Here is a 19,355-nt window from a genome sequence, read left to right on the forward strand (position 1 = left end):
ATGCAAAGATGCCTCCCTCACTTCTTTTTCCTGCACACGTAAGCCCTGGATCTGCCAATAACAAGCTCTGTAACTTTCAAAAGTTACTGTACATCTCTGGGCCTTACAGAATTCGTTTATTCACTCATTCATTCATCCATCCATCCATCCATCCTTTCATCTATTCATTCATTCAACAAGTATTCATTAAGGGCCTACTATGTCCCAGGCACTGTGCTAGATGCTGGAATTATCACCGAATTTCAGAGTTTCAAGGGACCTTTACAGCCAATTTAATTCAACCAAAACCTCAAAAAAATTAATTTTACTACAACATGTCCAATAAATGGTCATTCAGCCTTTGATTTCTCAGTGAAAGGGAAACCAGCTCCCACTTCTAGGCAGCCCATCCCCCTTAGGATAGTTCTGACCATTAGGAAGTTTCTCTTTATATTAAGAGTAAATTTCCCTCTTGGCAATTTCCATGCACTGTTCCAAGTTCTGCCCTCTGGAGCCAAAGAGAACAAGTCTAATTCAACCCTTGTCTACATTATAGCCCTTCAATCTCTACCACCCCACCCCCATCCCAGCCCTGATCCCCTGAGCCTTCTTTTCACTGGGCTAAATATTCCCAGTTCCCTCCAGCAATTCGCATATGGGACAGGCTTGAGGTCTTTCACCATCCTGCTTGCCCTCCTCTTGGTGCTCTCTAGCTTCTCAATGTCTTCCTAAAATGTGGCTTCCATACCCTTTCGTGATAAGAAATGACAAGCAGGATGATCTCAGAAAAACCTGGAAAGACTTACATGAACTGATGCAAAGTGAAATGAGCAGAACCAGGACAACATTGCTCATAGTAACAGCAATACTGTATGATGATCAATTGGGACTAACTTAGCTATTCTCATCAATACAATGATCCAAGACAATGCTGAAGGACTTATGACAAAAAAATACTATCCATCTCCAGAGAAAGAACTGATGAAGTCTGACTGCAGATTGAAGCATGCTTTTTCTTTACTGTCTTTATTTTTCTTGTTTTCTTTCATAGCATGACTTATGTGGAAATATGTTTTACATGACTACACATATACAACCTATATCAAAGTACTTGCCTTCTCAATGAGGGGAAGGAGGGAGAGAATTTAGAACTCAAAATCTGAAAAAAAGTTAAAACTGTTTTTACATGTAATTGGGGAAAAATAAAGTATTAAATAAAAAATTTGGTTTTCCAGAACTAAACTTATCACATAGGTTATCTAACCAAGAAAGCAGGACTATTGCCTTCTTGTTTTTGGAAACTATGCTTCTCTTAATGCAGCCCAGAAATAGGTTTACTTGTGGGGAGAGGGGTACTACATTATGTTATTGACTCATGTAAAGCTTGAAGTCTACTAAAACCTTCAGATCTTTCTCAAACTCTTATCTAACCATATCCCCCTCATCTAGTACTTTTAAAGTCAATTTTTGGAACTACAGTATAAGACTTTGTATTCATTCCTATTCAATTTTAATTTCCTCAACAGGAAAATGAGGAAACTGCACCTGATCATCTCTAAGATCCTGTGGTTCCATAGCCTATGATAACTTCTCATTACTCTCATCTTCAAGGTTGTTCTCATTCAACTGAGCACATGAGAAGAAATGGACATTTGACACAAGTGGTGAGACTTGAGAAGTTGTTAGACACAAGGACAGGCAACTAAAGGAAGCCAAGAAAGTTTCTTTCCTTGAGATCTATGAAAGCAGATGACAGATATTCCTCGATCTGGGGTAGACTTCTATCAGGGCAGGCAATTTCCTTAGCCCCGAGGGCCAAAAATGGGGCTAAGCTAAGTCCACGAGGGCCCTTAGGTGTTGCTAAGGCATATGTAAGGGAGAAGGAAGAAAGGGTTTTGAGGAGAGGGAGGAGAAGGAGAGACAAAGGGAGGAGACAGGAGACAAGAAACAGGAGAGAGAGAGAGAGAAACAGAGACAGAGAGACAGAGAGAGACTTACATGGAAATATGTTTTGCATGATTGCACATGTATTACCTACATCAAATTGCTTGTCTTCTCAATGAGGGGAGGGAGAGAATTTGGAACTCAAAATATGAAAAAAAGAATGTTAAAATTATTTTTACATGGATTTGGGGAAGAGAGAGAGAGAGAAGAAAGAAAGGGAGAAAGAATTAGAAAATGGATTATAGGCCAATTGATTTAGAACTGGAAGAGACCCCAGATGTCACCTAGTCTAAACTTCTTATTTTATAGATGAGAAGGCCTATCTGTGCCTTGTGACTGGACTAGGAAATAACGAGTAGAGCCAGGACTCTACCTCAGGTCCTATGGCTTCAAGTTCAGTGCTCCTTCCATTACACCACAGAAAGAGAGAGAAAAGAGGTGGAATCATTATCAGGTGTCACTCTATAGTCGTACCAGAGCCAAAAATGACCGGATATAATGGAAAGAAAGCTGGACTTGGTGGCAGGAGACCTATCGTCCGGTATAAACTGTTTCGTGGCTCTAATACTTACTAGCTGTGTAACCACGGGCAACTGTCTCACCCTTTCAGAGCCTCACTTTCCACATCTGCAGAATGGAGATACTAACATCTGCCCGACCTCCCTCACAGGATCATAGAATCATAGACCCAGAGCTGGAAGGGAGCTCAGAGGTCATTAGCTCAATCCTCTTATTTTATGAATGAAGGAGCTGAGACCCAAGGAATCTGACTTGCCCAAGGGTTGATTTGGGCAAAGCATTTTGTAAACCTTAAAGTGCTATATAAATGTGAGTTGTTATTACTTTGTTGCTATTGTTTCTTATCTCTGGACAATAATAATGACTAACATTTAGACAGTACTTTAAAATTTATAAAGCACTTTTCATATATTTGAGCTTCACAATAGTTCTATGAGATAAATACTAAAGGCATTATTATTTTCATTTTACAGATGAAGAAACTGAATCTTGGAGAGGTTAAGTGACTTGCCCATGGTCACACAGTCAGTAAATACCAGAGGAGGATGTGAACCTGAATGCAATTCCAACATTCTACCTACAAGACTGTGGATCAAAGTAGATAACTGTCTGCCCCTAGTTCTCCAAAGCAGCTCTCCAGACCACAGGATGGTTCCTACAGAAGACTCTGGGGCAGTGTGCCCGTGTGCTGCTGTTCTACGATAGACCACTAGAGGGCACTCACTGCAAAGCCTGCCTAGCCCCTGTTGGCATTTTGCTGGCTCCAACCCTTGGAAATCAATTGTTCCAGTCTTCTTGTCTGAAACTTCTGCCAGACTTGGAACTTGCCTCTGCTCAAACTAGGGGACATGACCCGGTGGACACATTGCTTGCTGGATTTGGAGTCAGAAAGACTTGGGTTCAAATCCTGTTTCAGACACTGCCTGTGTTAGGTACCTTGGACAAGTCTCTTAACATTCCTGGGTGTTTGGTTTCCTTACCGATTGTTGCTTTCCAGAGTTTGGGCTCTGAACTAACAGAGAGAAGGGAACAACTAACACCTTTACCTCCACTATACATTGTCACTCCACTATAATATACAAGTGAGATAAAGAAGTGAGACTATTTAGACAAAACACTGGCCTTGAAGCCTGGAAGCCCTGGGTTCAAGTCCTGCTCTGACATATACAGCCTGTGTGATCCCTGGCAAATTAGTGAACCTTTCAGTGTCCCCTGGCAGCTCCCTAAGTCACAATTTGCAGAACAGTTGGCAACCTGCACTGGCTGAGAGAGTTTATGAAACCACAGGCCTGGAAGAGGGGACTGGGAAGGAAAAACATGTGACCTCACTTTTTCTACATTTTAAATTAAAAAAAAACTTTCCTATTTTACAGATTTGAACACTGCCACATAGAGAGAAAAGAGAATACCTCCTCCCCCAAATCTCCAGTCCAAATGTGTTTTGCTTCACTTTTTCTTTGAGACAAAGAAGAGTTCTTGGGGGATGAGTTGGTAAGCTGGAGTGGAATAAAATACCAAAAGGCAGCAATAGTTAAACTGCCTTTGGCAGTGGCAGCTCTTGGATCAGAATCCAGAGGTGGAACCTCTCAGTTCTAATTCTCTACCACTGTTGCTAGGTGGATCAAAAGAGCGAGCCTTTTTAAGGAACCTGCAATGGCATCAGGAAGGGAGGAGGGAAGGTCAAGGAAGGTAAGTCCTTAGTCAGCAACCACAGCCCGGGAAAGGCATTTTAAAACTGAAAAAAAAAAATTCCCAAAACAAAACTGTCTCTGGCTTGCTGTGCTAAAGTAATCTGACTCTCTGAGTCCTTTGTATCTGTCCAAAGTCCATACCAACCACTGGCCTCCAGAGAGTTGAAGACTATTATTGTCCTTCTCTTACAAATGCAGAAATTGAGGTATAGTGTGACCGAGGGTAATAAAGGAATGATGAAGGTCAGGACCAAGGTCACCCAGGGAGCCAATTGCCAAATGGGCAACAGAAGCCAGACTTCGATCCTGGGAGCTGTCCAAGGTGCCCAGGTTCCCTGGTTCTCGGTGTAGAGCAGCTCCAGGTCCTAGGGGCTGGGCCAGGGGCTAGCTTTTCTCACCCCATCCCATACAGAGGTACGCTCTCTCACCTCTCAGCTTCCTCTACATGCTGCAGGTTGAATAGCAGCGAAGGGACAATCTTGTCCATGTGCTGTGGGTCCCAGATGTTGGCCTGCAACTCATCATTCACTGTCTTCCTCACCACCCCTTGAAGGCCTTTGATGCCTGACATACGGATCCTGTGGGGGGAAAATGGCAAAGTGGTGTCAAGGAGCTTCCAGCCTTACAGATCAGCTTTCTAAGCAAGAGGCTGCAAAAGGAAGTGCCCTGGAGGTGAGGACAAGGCTGCCAGAGGGCACAGGACAGGCCCTCAACAATTCTACTTCAAGTGACCAGATGTCCCAAAAAAAGTGAGATAGTTCTAAGCTTAGACTCCATCCAGAATGGACCAGAGTCTTAGAATATCCTAGTTGCCCATTTCAAGGCTTGCCCAGCCCCTGGTGGCACCTTCTGGCTCTAGCTCTCAGTGAGCAGTCATTCCAGGCTTTGCTGCCAGACTTAGAACCTGCTTCTGCTCAAACTGGGGGAGGTGGAAGCTTGGCACAGTGGACAGCCTGCTTGCTGGACTCAGAGTCAGAAAGATCTGGGTTCAAATCTTGTCTTGGACTGTTACTACTGATGTGATCCTGGGTGAGTTCTTACATTCCTAGGCCTCGGTTTCCTCATCTGAAAAAGAAGGGGGCTGGACAAGGTGGTCTCTAATTTACTTTCTAGCTCTCCCAGGACCTGGAGGCTCAGTCAGAAACAAAACGGAATATGGCAAAGAAAACATTGTTCATATTCCTGATGGGATGATGATACCTGGACCCCTAAAAGGAAAAGACCATGTATTTTAAAGCAACCCAGTCCCTGAATTTTCCCATACATTTCAGCAGCCCAGATCACTGGCACCTCTGCCCAAGGCACCTGGCCCGCCCCAGCCCATCTAGATCACCTAATTAGCTTACTTGATATTCCTCTCACTGTCTCACTTGACCCACTCCAGACTACTTGCATATACCAATCACTGCTTAATCCCATCCAGATCTTTTCACTGTCCTTTTGTATATAAGCATCAGTCTCAACCCCAGTAAGTTGCAGGTTCCTAGGAACCTGCTTCTATTGGCATTACAATAAATCTTGTCACTTGACTGGAAGATGGTTTGAGTGAGTGAATTCATTACAGGCAAACGCTGCCCTGTACACTGACATTTGGGGTTTCCAGCAACCCCAAACTGTGTCATTGCTATGCCTTGTTCGATGTCAGTCACCAACAAGCCACTAACGTCTGTGGAACAGAAGGCTACAGAATGCCAACCCCCTCTTTCCCCTGATGGAGAACTGACTGCCAAGAAGCCTGACCTTGGTTGTAAGGACATTTCTATGAGGCCATGCTCACATCTAGAGGGGAAATTTCATTACAGAAAGAAGACTAGGATTTGAGGAAGAGGATCTAAGTTCCAATTCCGGGTCATCTATTTGTTTCCTGTTTGACCTCTGCTGGTATCAGAATATAGACTAGTATGTGGAGGGGGCAGGGCAGAGGTTGGGGATGGGGCGGGGTGGAGAAGAAGTAGATAGGAATCTATTGCCCCCTTCTAAGAGACTGAAATGGCTGACTTGGGGTAGGAGCATGTATCTGCCCACAACTTCCGAGCACACATCAGAGACTCAGGTTCCTAAGGTGGACTTTCCCAGACCATGAGATTTCAGCAACTGGGTCATGCCCACCCTCCAAGGGGAGGTGGTACTCAAATGCCTCCAAGCAAAGCCTCATGTCCCACTCCCTCCAACCCAGGGATCTCATCAAGTTGATTGGGGAACTTGTCAAATTGATCAGGAATTTCCCTGATCTATCCCTGTTAAATTTAAAAATAAACAGGGAAAAAAAAAACTCCAACAACTCCGCGCTTTGCAACCAGAAGACGGGAGGCATATTGGGGGAGGGGGAAAGATTTGGGGCATTTGAATTGACTGTAAGCTCAACATTATATGGTGATCAAAAAAGATAGATTGGATGTGACTTGGGCTACATTCACTGTCCAGAAGGAGGAAGGTAATAACTCTCTTTCCAGTTTTCTTGTGCTTATTCCCTTCCAACGACACTGGCCCCCTTGCTGTTCCTTGTAAATGACACTCAATGTCCTGACTTGGAGTATTTTCTCTGGTTGTCTCCATGCCTGGAATTCTTTCCTTCCTCATTTCTGCCTCCCAGCTTCCCTCAAGTCTCAGCTAAAGTTTCACCTTCTACAAAAAGCCTTTCCCAGGCTCCCTTAATCTGAGTGCCTTCCTTTGAAACTCCCCCCAGTTTATCTTGTCTTCAGCTTGTCTGTACATAATTATTTACATGGTGTCTCCCCCATTAGACTGTGAGCTCCGTGAAAACAGGGACTGTTGGGTTTTTTGCCTTTCTTTGTATCCCCAGTACTTAGCACATTGCCTGGCACACAGTAGGTGCTTAATAAATGCTAGTTGACTGAGTGACTCTCCCTCACTCCAGTCCATCTTCATTCAGTTTTGAAAATGATTCTCCTAAAGTACAGATAGGATTTTGTCACTTTTCTACTGGATAAACTCTAGTGGCTACTTATGATCACCCAGGATCCAAAGGAAAGTCTTCCATTTGGCATTTAAAACCCTTCACACTCTGCCCATTTGCTATCTTCCAGTCTTTTTATATCTCATTCCCCTCCATGTACTCTATAATCCAGCTACATCTGCCTCCTTGCTGTTTCTTATACAAGACACTCATCTCCCAACATCATATCTTTCCTTACCTCAGACTCTTATCTTTTCTGGATTCCTTCAAGACCCAGCTCAAATCCCACCTTCTGCAAGAGGCCTTTCCCAGAATTCCTCCCCCTTCTCCCTACAAACACCTCTACAGGTGCCTTTCCTCTGAGATGACTTCCAACTTACTCAGTATATGTCTCATATAGATATAGTGATTTACATGTTACCTCTTCCCATTAGAATATACAATCCTTTAAGGGCAGGGACGATTTTTGCTTTTCTTTGTATCCTCAGCACTTAACCCAGTGCCTGGCACATAGTAGGCACTTAATACTTGTTGATTGACTGACTATAGCCTGCCCTCTTCAGATAACATCTGAATATTGTTCTGGGCACCCTCATTTATGGAAGAATTTTGATGACCTAGACAGCATCCATGGGAGCAACCAGAATGTGGAAAGATCATGCCATATAAAGATCAGCTAAAAGAAATAAAAATTTTTAGTTCAGAGAAAAGAAGAACTTATGGGTATATGGATGGTGGCAGTGAGAGGAAGATAGCCCCATGAAGCAGCTTGCTCTGTCAATGCACACTGGTGCCTGCTCGATAATTAATAGTCTTAGAGTTGTCTGAGGCACTGAAATGTGAAGTGATTTGCCCAGTGTGACACACCTACTGTGTGTCAGGGGCAGGACTCGAATGCAAGTTTATCTGACTCCTAGACCAGCTCTCTCCCCTCCCTCTTGCCACACTACCTCTCAATAATAATTATAATAATGAAATAAAAATAAAAATAAAAATAGTATATCTATGATAAAAGGAATGTCCAGACCTTTAGCTACTTAAAGGAATCCTTAAATTTACTGCCACTTCCTAGCTATTTTGGAGTAAGGTGGATCATGGATTTATCAAAGGCTGAGGGCTCTGAAGGCTTTACTTATTGAAGTACTTACTTTACTTACTGAAGGCTCGTTGTTTCTTATATACTTGTAGTAGGCTCTAGCAGCAGCCATTGGGAAATCATGGTACCTGGAATTTGGTGACTTGTTCTGGGAAGAAGGAAACTGGGATATGGCACAGCTAGGAAGAAAGAATTAGGCCCTCTTCCTGAGCCTTTCTATATTCTTGCTCCACTCTGGCTTCCTGAGACAAGATGGAAGTTGCCTTGTGGACCTGGGAAGCCTTCATTTCCCCCTCTTTAAATCACTTCGCAACCCAGAGTCAGTGGGAGGGAACCAACTAACAAGGGGAATTAACAAGGGGAAAAGTTAGGTTCTTTCTACCCTTCGATCCTATAAAAGTAGCCTCACATGTACCATGATTCAAAGACTCTGATCCAGACATCCATTTTATTTTGATGTGCTAACACAAAAAGGACAGGCTTTATCAGTAACACATTCATCCCTCCTTGCTCTTAAGTCATATTGTACTGGCTGTCTGCATCACACAGTTTATCCTTTTATTATGTATTCTCTTGTTCCTTAAGTGCTGCAAAGATTTATGTCTCGCCTGCACAAATTAACTGTAAAACCAGGATCCTCTAAAATATATCAATTGATATTTGTACATACGTGTGCTTGCGTGTACAAGTGCATATTTCTTTGAATATATTTGTGTGGGCAGGTATTAATGTGCATTTCTACCTATGTGTTTATACCTGGGGGATATGTTTCTATGTGGGTGAGTGTCTGTGAAAATAGTTACATATTTTTAAAGTGAATAATATATTTATGTATATATATGTTTATACATATGTACATATATGTTTACATGAGCCCATATTAATAGCTCACATGAAACAGACAAAAATTTAGCACCTCACATTTACAGAAAGTTTTACAAAGTATTTTCTTCACAACAGCTTTGAGAAATAGCATATTAATCCCCATTTTGTAGATGAGGAAACTAAGGCTTGGGAGAAGTAAAGGGACATCACACACTATTTAATGGTGAAGGGGGGCAGGGAGAGGTTTGAAACCAGGTCATCTGAATACAAATCTTGTGGGCTTTCCATCATACCATGTGAGTGTAGTTCTATAACTATCTGCCTATAATGGGGTAGGGGGGAAGAGGAAGGTGACATGTGTAACTTAATGGGTGGTGACCTATGAATGTGCCTATGTGCGTATTTATATATGACTCTAAATGTTTGTGCTGTACCAGTTCAGCCTTTTTCCTTGGCGTTTTCCTATACCATTCCTATCCAGAAGGTGTCAAAGGGAGGGGAGGTATCTAGGGTTTGTACAGCCTTGAGAGATTTAGGTAAAAGGAATTGACAGAAAAGTTCATTAGTTCTGTGCTACAGAGGGACACTTAAAACCAAGAGAGTAGACTGTTTTACGGCAAGTGGGCAAAGAAAGGCCCAGATAAGGAAACAGAGGAAGCTGGCTTAAGACACAACAAGGGAAGAAAGACTAACAGGAATTCATAAGGACTCTAAGTCTATAAGGGCAACTCATGGTTATGTTGAAGACATCAGAAAGACCCTCCAGTGACTGTCAAGAGGAGGGAACAATTGGTCAGAAAATGACTCACTCTACAGGAGTCAGACTAGGGATTACCCCTCACCATGCATGGTAAGACTCTCCTCCCTTCTTGATGATTTCGAGGGGGCTGGCTAATAACTCTTCTCTGAAAGTGTCCTCTGGGCTTGTATGGTCCCTTGGTGAAAGTAAGACTGAGAACTTGAATATTAAGGGAAGCAGCTACAACCACTACAAAGATAGAAGTTCAGACTTTGCTAAAAAAAAACACTGCCAGTTACTCAGGAGTTTAAGTGTATCTCCTTACTAACTATTCAATGAATGTACTCTCAAATTGGAAAGAAGGAAAGAATCTTAATAAGAATGGGGGCATGAGTCAAATATTGTGTGATAATCTGTATATTTTAAACTCTATACTCAATGAGGCAAGATAGAACCTGGGCAGCCAGTAAAAAAAAAAAAGGTTGAAGGGGGAAAGAAAAGGCTGAATTCACTGCCCCCATCATAGATTCATGAAGGCAGCTGTGAGCTTGAACTTAAAGCATCACCTGGTGCAGAAATTGCCATCTGAGTAGCTCACAGGCCTTATCACCCGCAGGATGCATGTAAGGGATATGTTTCCATGAAGAAGAGAAATATCTGCACCTTTACATCTACAAAACTGTATTAAGTTATTATGTATGTGTATTAGTATCAGGGGCATATCTATGCATACCTGTGTGCATTTATGGGGTTTATATCTGTCCCTGTTTGTCTGTAGGTATCTATATTGAGAGAAAGCATCAGGGCATAACATCAAAAGAGGTCCTTATAGGTAACTATGTGTACCCGTGCATGTATTCTGTGAGTATGTGCACATACAAATGGAAGTGTGTGTGTGTGTGTATGTGTATTCTAGGTGATCAGCTCTCAAATTGGTTTTGAGGATGACCTTAACCTTTGCTCAAAGATATACTTTAAATATGTGGCACTATTTTGTCAAAGGAGGTTTTTTCATCATGCTTCTTCCTGTTAAAAAGTCTTTTAAAAACTAATCTATTTGGGGTACAGTTTTGCCCAGATTCCCAATCTAAGACCTCATGCAGTTTTTCCTCCTTTTCCTTTCTTAACTCAATTTTAGTGTTCCTTTTTTCACTAACATCTAAAGGGGGGACAACAACCACAGTTTCTGAGGCAAACTACAGTGGGTGGGCCAGAGCTGTCTGTTTTTGTAACAAAACTTGAAAAGGCATGGCTAGCCATGTATATATAATAAAGAAAAGAATGTATACATACTAAAGGCAGCAATGTTGCTAGCTAAGGGAAAGATAATGACCTTGCCCTGTTGGGCTTAATTTTATTCCCCCTACACATCCACATACATACACTCATTTGTTTGCATGGTACGATGGCAGATGTTTCGGAATGTAGACACTGGAAGACCCTGGACCCCAAGATGCCTTGGTAGTTCATTGGGAGGCTAGCCTCTACTCTGAATGTTTGTTAAGATGTAGTGTAAACATCAGAGATTAAACAGAGAGGCACAAAACTGAGGGGTGAGACTCATACCTCCCAGGTTCCTACTTTGTGAGGCTCTCTCACCAAGCCTATTTTCTGTATCTTATTTCTGTTTGTTTTTTTTTTTTGGTATTTTTTTAAAGTAAGTTTGTTTTCAATACTTGCTGAGTATTCTCAAAAAGAAACTGGTTGCTTTAAGAAAAATTAATACAGAAACTAAACCTGAGGGCACTACCAGGAAATGGCCCAGCTCTGTTCTAAAGAGGTTGGCACCTGGGGAAAAGAATTTCCAACTAAAGATTGAGCATTTTCTAGCAAAGACTCTGAAAGGAACAACCAGACCATTTCCTGAAGGAAAAAAAAAAGTAGGAATGTTTGGTTTTTTTACCTAAAAAGGATTTTTGTTAGTAAGATTTGTTTGTAAAGGGTTGCTACTTTCTAGAGCTGACAAAAAGCCTAAGAGTTTTAAACTGAAAGAGTATGCCATGGTCCATTATGAGTAATGAGGAAGAGCTAGCTCTCCAGACAAGGAAGCTAGCTAACACTAGAAACTGAAAATACACAGAAGCTCCATAACCACATACTCATTAGAAATAAGCTTAGCCTTAGCAGCATCCACAAGACAAGCAAAGTAGTGTCCAAGTGGAGATTCCACGTCCTCTAGAAAGGTGCAGAGGGCAAGCACAGAGAGAACGATGCAGTGACATTACTAGAAGTCAGAAGCTCTGCAACATCAGAGATTTGTTTCCCCCCACCAAATGCATGCCTCAGCTCCACACATTCTCTATGTATATATCTCTTCAGTGATCTTTATGGGTGTCCACAGTAGATGGCCTGCATAGTCGTGAGACAAATATACCTCAGCTTTATGGGGGAAACACTGTGTTGCTACTTTTCTTACTATGCTATTTCATTAAATGCCTTTACTTTGAAATAGTTACATCTATTGTCTAAACAATAAAGGTAAATGCATTGGTAGGGGCTCATAAGTTATGGTTTTTACCTAAAAAGGATTTTTGTTAGTAAGATTTGTTTGTAAAGGGTTGCTACTTTCTAGAGCTGACAAAAAGCCTATGAGTTTTAAACTGAAAGAGTATGCCATGGTCCATTATGAGTAATGAGGAAGAGCTAGCTCTCCAGACAAGGAAGCTAGCTAACGCTAGAAACTGAAAATGGACCCAGAGTACCTTGAACCTAGACTAGTCTTGTTTTGGGGGAACCATTCTATAAGGTGTGTGTGTGGAGGTGCCCCAGGTGCTAGCTATATATATACATATTTTTTTTTAAATGGTGGGAGGATAATCAGAAATCCCTTGAAGATCTCTCTATGCCTTAGTCATTAGCAGAACAGTGTTCTGATTCCCCAGCCTTCCTCCCCCACCACCTACTCACTTGGTCTTGATCTCCAAGTCATCATGGCTGGAGTGACACATTTCACTGAATCGTGACACGAAGAAATCATAGCTCCGATGATAGGAAGGAGTGTCTTCTTCTATGTTGGCAAACTTCACAAACTTCCCAGAGATAGAAGGTGAATATAAAGGAAAAGAGGAAGAGAAGTAAGACATTTGAGCTAAACTCCCCTCTTCTTTCAGGGGTCTCTCAGCTCATCTGTACCAAGAACACTTTTTAAAAAATAGCTAAGAGCTATACTACCCATTTTCTGGCATCAAATCTTCATTGATAGAGGTTGTTGTTGATCAATCATTTCACTCAGGTCCAATTCTTTGTGACCCATTTTGGGGAGTTTTCTTAGCAAAGATAATGGAGTAGTTTGCCATTTCCTTCTCCAGATCATTTTACAGATAAGGAAACTGAGGCAAACAGGGTAAAGTGACTTGCCCAGGATCACACAGCTAGTAAGTGTCTGAGGGAAGATTTGAACTCAGGTATCTCTGACTCCAGTCCTGGCGCTTTATCCACTGCTGCCCCTGGAGCTGCACAGAATGAGTCAATTCTGTTTTTCCACAAAGGTAAATAACATTTCAGAACTGAGACCTAGTTGCCATTGAAGGGGATGTAAAAATAGATAAACAATGTATTTTAAAAAATAAAAGTAAAAAATTATTTGCAAGGCTCATCTTCATAAAGCACTACCCAAATGGTCCCCCATGTGACTCCAATACTTCCTCTCCGAATTATCTATTCTTCCCACATCCATAAATTCATAATACTTACATGTGTCTATATGGTCTTGGAGTCAGGAGGCCCAAGTTAAAATATAAGCTCTGCATTTACTAGTTGTGTGATTTGGGGCAAATAGTTAAATCCTCTGAACCTCAGCTTCCCTTTCTGTTAAAGTAGAATAATAATGCCTGCCTTTCCTAGCAACCTCACAGGGTCATGATCCTTTTTAAGTCTTGAAGCGAGGCTTATTGTTGCTATAGTTTTACAAAACAGCAATAGATTATTTATGCTTGTGTTTACTGCAGCTTCCCAGGAGATCTCCTCAGCCTTCTGCTACAAGCCAGAGCTCCTGGGACCTGTAGAGTTCAGCCTCTTCCTCACTCAAAACACAAAGATGCCAACCGTTTATGGCTCAAACAGGACATAAAACCTAAAAGACAGAGATCACAGTCTCTGCCTATAATCATTCACCACAACCCTGTTTCATAGGGTTGTGTTGATTTCTTTGTTCCTGCTTGTCTTTTTCCACCTTTTAGAATCTGAACTCTCCCTCTTACTTGGAATCCTACTTTCTGCTCCTTTCTCCTGCACATTTCCATCTAGATATAAAGCAGGAGGGTTCGTGAGAAAATTGTCCTGGAGAGGGTCTTGGAAGACATTTCTGACTCCAGTCAGACCAGCTATGTAACATTAGGCAAGTCACTTAACCTCTCTGAATTTCAATTTCCTCATCAGCAAATGAGGGCATTGGACTAGATCAGGGGTAGGGAACCTGTGGCCTCAAGGCCACATGTCCAGAGATTCTACCTGGGATCTTCGGCCTCAAGGCCATATGTTTTATAGAACAAATCCTTTTATTAAGGGGATTTGTTCTGTGAAGTTTGGATTCAGTCAAAGGGTTGCACTTGAGGACCTAGAGAGTTACATGTGGCCTTGAGGCCAGAGGTTCCCCATCCCTGGACTAGATGATCTCCTAAATTCCCTGCCAGAATACAGTATGATGTTCATAAAACTATGTTTCTATATTCATGAGCCCTTTCATTACTTTATTTTTTATATAATGTATTCCTTTAAATTTTTAAAATTCTTTTTCATATTTTTTTTACATTATCTGCATTTCCCAGTGTATCTGTCCTTCCTTCTTCCAGAAAGCAATCCTTTAAAAAAAACAAAACCAAAGAGAGAAAAAAATTCAGTAAAATTAACTAATAAATCAAAAAAGTCAGATATTATATGCAGTGTTCCATACCTATAGTCCCCCACATCTACACAGAAGCAAGTGTAGGTGCCATATTATGAGCACTTTTCTATACACAAAGACATGACAATGTTCTTGCAATCTATCTAGCCAAAACTGTCATTCCTGGCCTCTCTGTTGGACTGCCATGGCCTGCTATCACTCAACACAATCTCAGAGTTATCCTTGACTTTCCCTTCTCCCTCATCTCCCATATCCAATCATTTACTAAGTTTTGTTTCCTCCTGTCCATCCCATTCTCTTCACTCACACATATATGGTCCTAGTTCAGTCCTTCATCACCTCTCACCTAGACTGAGTAACTGTATTCTAATCTAATCTAATTGGGACCTAGGTTCAAATCCATGCTCTTCTAATGACTAGCCTAAGTTTGCTTAGCATCATTTGTATGTGAAATAGAGAATTATAATAATAACTATTGACTTTGCAGGCTGATTATAAGGATCAAAAGACGCAATGTATATAAAGTGCTTAGCAAATCTTAAAGTGTTTTATAAATGTCAGCCACTGACATTAGTGATACTCAAATAAGATAATGTACACAAAATACTTTGTTAACTTTAAAATGGTATGGATCCCTAGCTGCTATGAATAAATGTCAAAACATTTATGCATAGGTAGCTTCCAGACAAAGAACGAGGAGGAAAGAAAGGGTTTAGTTAGCAGTTAGAGAGAAAAATATAGAAAAATTCCTTCTGCTGTTTGGGGGAAGGTAAAACATGGAATTCCACATCTCCCAGGTAGAATCTTTGTGCTTTCCCCATAGAAAGAACCTAGAAAGGTCATTGTTCAGGAAGCTGGAAAGAGAGATGTCAAAATGTTGTGGAGTTTTTTTTTCTTCTTTGCTGGCAATTTCTTCCTTGTGGTAGTCAAATGAGGGAGAGATTAAAGAAGAGCAGAATTGGGGCTAGAAAAGCTGGTAATTTAATGCTAAGCAACTGCAAAGCTAGGAGAGGTTGGAATAAATTGCTGGGACTTGGTGAGGAAGGGGATCTTAGGAAGATTTTTAATACAAAGTTAACCAAGAGAGTGAAAGTTGGGTTTCCTTTTTTTTTTTTATAAAAGAGGAAAATTACTAAAAATGATAAGGAGTTAATATAGGTAGGCTATACCTTTTATCTTTTAGTCTTCTGAGTTTATTTCTTTTAAGTCTGCCCTAAACATAATCATTAAACTCCTAAGTTCAAATCTGGCCTCACTCACTAGCTGAGTGAGTGACCTTGAACTAGTCACTTAAATCAGTTTGCCTCAGTTTCCTCAATGAGCTAGAAAAGGAAATGGCAAACTGTTCCAGTATCTCTGCCAAGAAAACCCCAAATAGGGTCACAGAGAGTCAGACACGACTGAACAACGATGTCATTTCCAGGCTCTGTGCTAAGCCCTTTCTAAATATCTCATTTGATATTTGATATAAATTATCTCATTTGATTCTTGCAACAGCCATGTGGGGTAAGGCACTATTTTGTTCTGCATCTTACAGCTGAGGAAACTGAGGCAAACAGAGGTTAAGTGACTTGCCCAGGGTTTCACAGCTAGCAAGTGTCCAAGGTCATATTTGAACTCAGGTCTCCCTGACTTCACACAGAACTCTGTCCACTGTGCCACCCAGCTACAAAATTTGACTTGAGGGCCGCAAAGAACTCAAGAGCAGTAGGCCACAAATTAGAGATCCCTGTACTACATGATCTTTATGATCCTTTCGACTTTTGATTCTGTTCTAAATACTAATCATCGGTATGTTCCTTCACAATCAAAGAAATCCTTCTCACACACCTACCCCCACCCTGAGAGCCCCAATGCCTGATGAAATCATGGGACTGGCCCCCATCTCTGTTGAGGGCAGGGATTATTTAATTTTTGACTTTATAGTACTAATGCCTAGCATGCAGTCAGTGGTTAATAAATACTTGTAGTACACACTCAATTGGGTATGGAAATCTGTCTTACCCTACAGTAAAATAGGAGGGGAAGGGGACAAGAGAGTTGGGGGATGAGAGAGAGGAGGGCAGATTGGGAAAGGGGGTAATCAGAAGCAAATACTTCTGAGGAGGGACAGGGTCAAAAGAAAGAATAGAATAAATGGGGGGGCAGGATAGGATTAAAGGAAATAGAGTTAGTTTTTCACAGCATGTCTACTATGGAAGTGTTTTGCATAACTGCACAAGTACAGCCTATGTTGAGTTGCTTGCCTTTTCAATGAAGGTGGGTGGGGAGGGAGGAAGGGAGAAAACTTGGAACCCAAAGTTTAAAAAAAAACATGTTTAAAAAAAATGTTTTCACATGCAACTGGGAAATAAGAAATACAGGAAATGGGGTACAGAAATCTATCCTGCCCTACAGGAAAATAGAAGGGGAAGGGGTGGAGAGATAGCAGGGAAGGCAGACTAGGGGAAGGGGTATTCAGAATGCATGCCATCTTGGGGTGGGGGAGGGGCAAAATGGGGTGAAAATTTGGAACTCAAAATCTTGTGGAAGTAAATGTTGAAAACTAAAAATAAAAAAAAATAAAAAAATAAATACTTGTTGAATGATTATTATTGGTGATTATTTTATATGAGGGACTAGATCATAAGACCTTGCCTGCTGGTTTGTGAGTGTGTGCGTGCATGTGTGTATGTAGTCTTACCAGCATTTGGTGATCAATTTATTGACCACTCACCCTTTTTCCTACTCACTTTATCAATCATCAGCCCTCTCAAGTTCAGTCTCTGCTCCCAATTCTTACTCATTTACCCAATCTATTACTGACCCACACGTTGACTGAATGAAGTAGATTAATTACTTGTCACAGGCAAAATAACACAGCTTGGTCTGATGGAAAGAGTACTTGATTTGGAGTCCACTTTGACTTTGGTTCAAATTCTCTCTCTGCTACTTACTACTTCTCTGACCTTGGGCAAATCCCTCAACCTTTCTGGACCTCAGTTTCCTCATCTGTAGGGGTTAGATTAGATGACATCCCTGGACCCTTTGGGGTCTAAATTTATGATCTGCTTACACAGCTAACAGCTCTTAGCTGTCCCACAGTTGAAACATGAATTAACTCAGCAAGACTTAATCAGATATCTTCTAAGCTTTTTATATATGTTGTTGTTCAGTTGTTTTTCAGTTATGTCCAACTCTTCATGACCCCATTTGGGGTTTTCTTGGGAAAAAAAAATACGGGAGTAGTTTCCTTCTCCAGCTTGTTTTATAGGTGAGAAAACTGGGGCAAACAGTGACTTGCCCAGGGTCACCCAGCTAGTAAGTGTCTGAGACTGGATTTGAACTCAGGAAGATAAAAGTCTTCCCGACTCCAGGCCTGGCATTCTATCCACTGAGACACCTAACTGTACCTAGCCATTTGGCACATAGTAGAAACTTAAATGCTTGTTCCCTTCCTCTCCCACTACCATTTTGTTGAGATGACTATATAATTTGATTATCATGTCCTTGCAGAGCAAAACAAACACATAGAAATGGTAGTAATAGAAGTTGAGTAAGAGTAAGAGAAGTTAAAACAAACCTGATCTAGCCCCAACCTCTCTGACCCCATTTTAAAGATGAGTCAACAGAGAAATGGAGTGATTTGTCCAGATCATTAGTGGCAGAGCCTGAACTAAAATCTGGAGATCCTAACCCTACAGTAGAATTTTTTTTTCTGCTATGTTGTCTTAAGTATATATATTTCAAGGTACATGTGGACAAACTGTCTCATGGATATTCATTTACTTAACTTCAGAAAGGATGGACCAGGCATCACTTCCCCCATGTTATTATGGACAAAGAGAAACATGATTTTCTTTTAAGTCCCAACTAAAATCCCACCTTCTAGAGCAAGCCTTTCCCAACCCCACTTAATTCTAGTGCTTTCCCTTTGTTAATCATTTCCACTTTAAACCATATACAGCTTGCTTGTATATATCTGTTTGCATGCCATCTCCCCAACCAGATTGTAAGATTCTTGCAGGCAGAGATTCTCTTGTCTCTTTTTGTATCCCTAGCACTTAGCCTGGTACATAGTAGGCATTTAATAAATGTTGATTAGTTGATTTAGGGTCAGAGAATGGAGAATTGAACTCAGTGGTCCAGATACCTAAGAAAAAAAATTTTTTTAAGAAATCTGGGTGCCCTACTCCTTACCTTTCATGTTGGCTGGGACACCCAAACAGGCCCTGCCCTCCCCCCACCACTCCCCCCTCCCCCACCCCACCCTTCCTTCAGGCTCTGCTTACCGAATTTGTGCCTAGGATCTGCAGATTGGGCTTCTCAGACTCCAACAGCTTGGCCACCATCTTCAGGAAGCTTTCTACAAACAGGTTGATGCTCTGACAATGGCAGGCCATAAGCAACTGGTCCAGAGCCTCCATTGCGATGCACACATAGCTGGGAAAAAGAAGCATCATGGATATTATTGCAGTCTAGATGCCCTATGCAATTCCTCAATAGCCTTTGTCCTGGTTTTGGAAGCCTGAGGCAGCTCCCAGGAGACAACAGACTCAGGTCTTCCTATCCCAACTCCAGTGAATGAGAACACACATCTAATCTCTAGATTTGGAGACAGAAGACGTGGATTCAAATACCAGGCATGCTATTATTACCTGTCACCTTGGGCAAGACATACATAGGGGACAGGAGTCAGAAACATTAACCCTGAATGTCTTCCAAGGTCACTCAGTACCTCAAGACTAAACACCCCCATTTCTTTCAGTCATCATGTGACATGCACTCAGTGCTCTTCACCATCCTGGCTGCCCTCCATTAGT

At 41.5% G+C, this 19,355-nt stretch overlaps 1 protein-coding gene across 3 annotated transcripts in view; it reads right to left on the reverse strand.

The window, feature by feature from the left end:
* Positions 1-19,355, reverse strand: part of EFR3B (EFR3 homolog B) — a 117,411-nt gene that overhangs the window by 25,848 nt on the left and 72,208 nt on the right. For 2 of the 3 annotated variants that reach the window (XM_027850501.1, XM_027850500.1), the window contains exons 4-6: positions 18,825-18,975; positions 12,618-12,739; positions 4,562-4,711 (exon numbers count right to left, since the gene is read on the reverse strand). In XM_027850501.1, coding sequence (XP_027706302.1) covers positions 4,562-4,711; positions 12,618-12,739; positions 18,825-18,975 — 423 coding nt within the window. The remainder of the gene's footprint in view (positions 1-4,561; positions 4,712-12,617; positions 12,740-18,824; positions 18,976-19,355) is intronic. The other variant, XM_027850502.1, reaches the window with a different exon arrangement.

The sequence above is a fragment of the Vombatus ursinus genome, unplaced genomic scaffold (assembly GCF_900497805.2).
Source record: "Vombatus ursinus unplaced genomic scaffold, bare-nosed wombat genome assembly UNPS02009062.1, whole genome shotgun sequence".
Classification (NCBI taxonomy): domain Eukaryota; kingdom Metazoa; phylum Chordata; class Mammalia; order Diprotodontia; family Vombatidae; genus Vombatus; species Vombatus ursinus.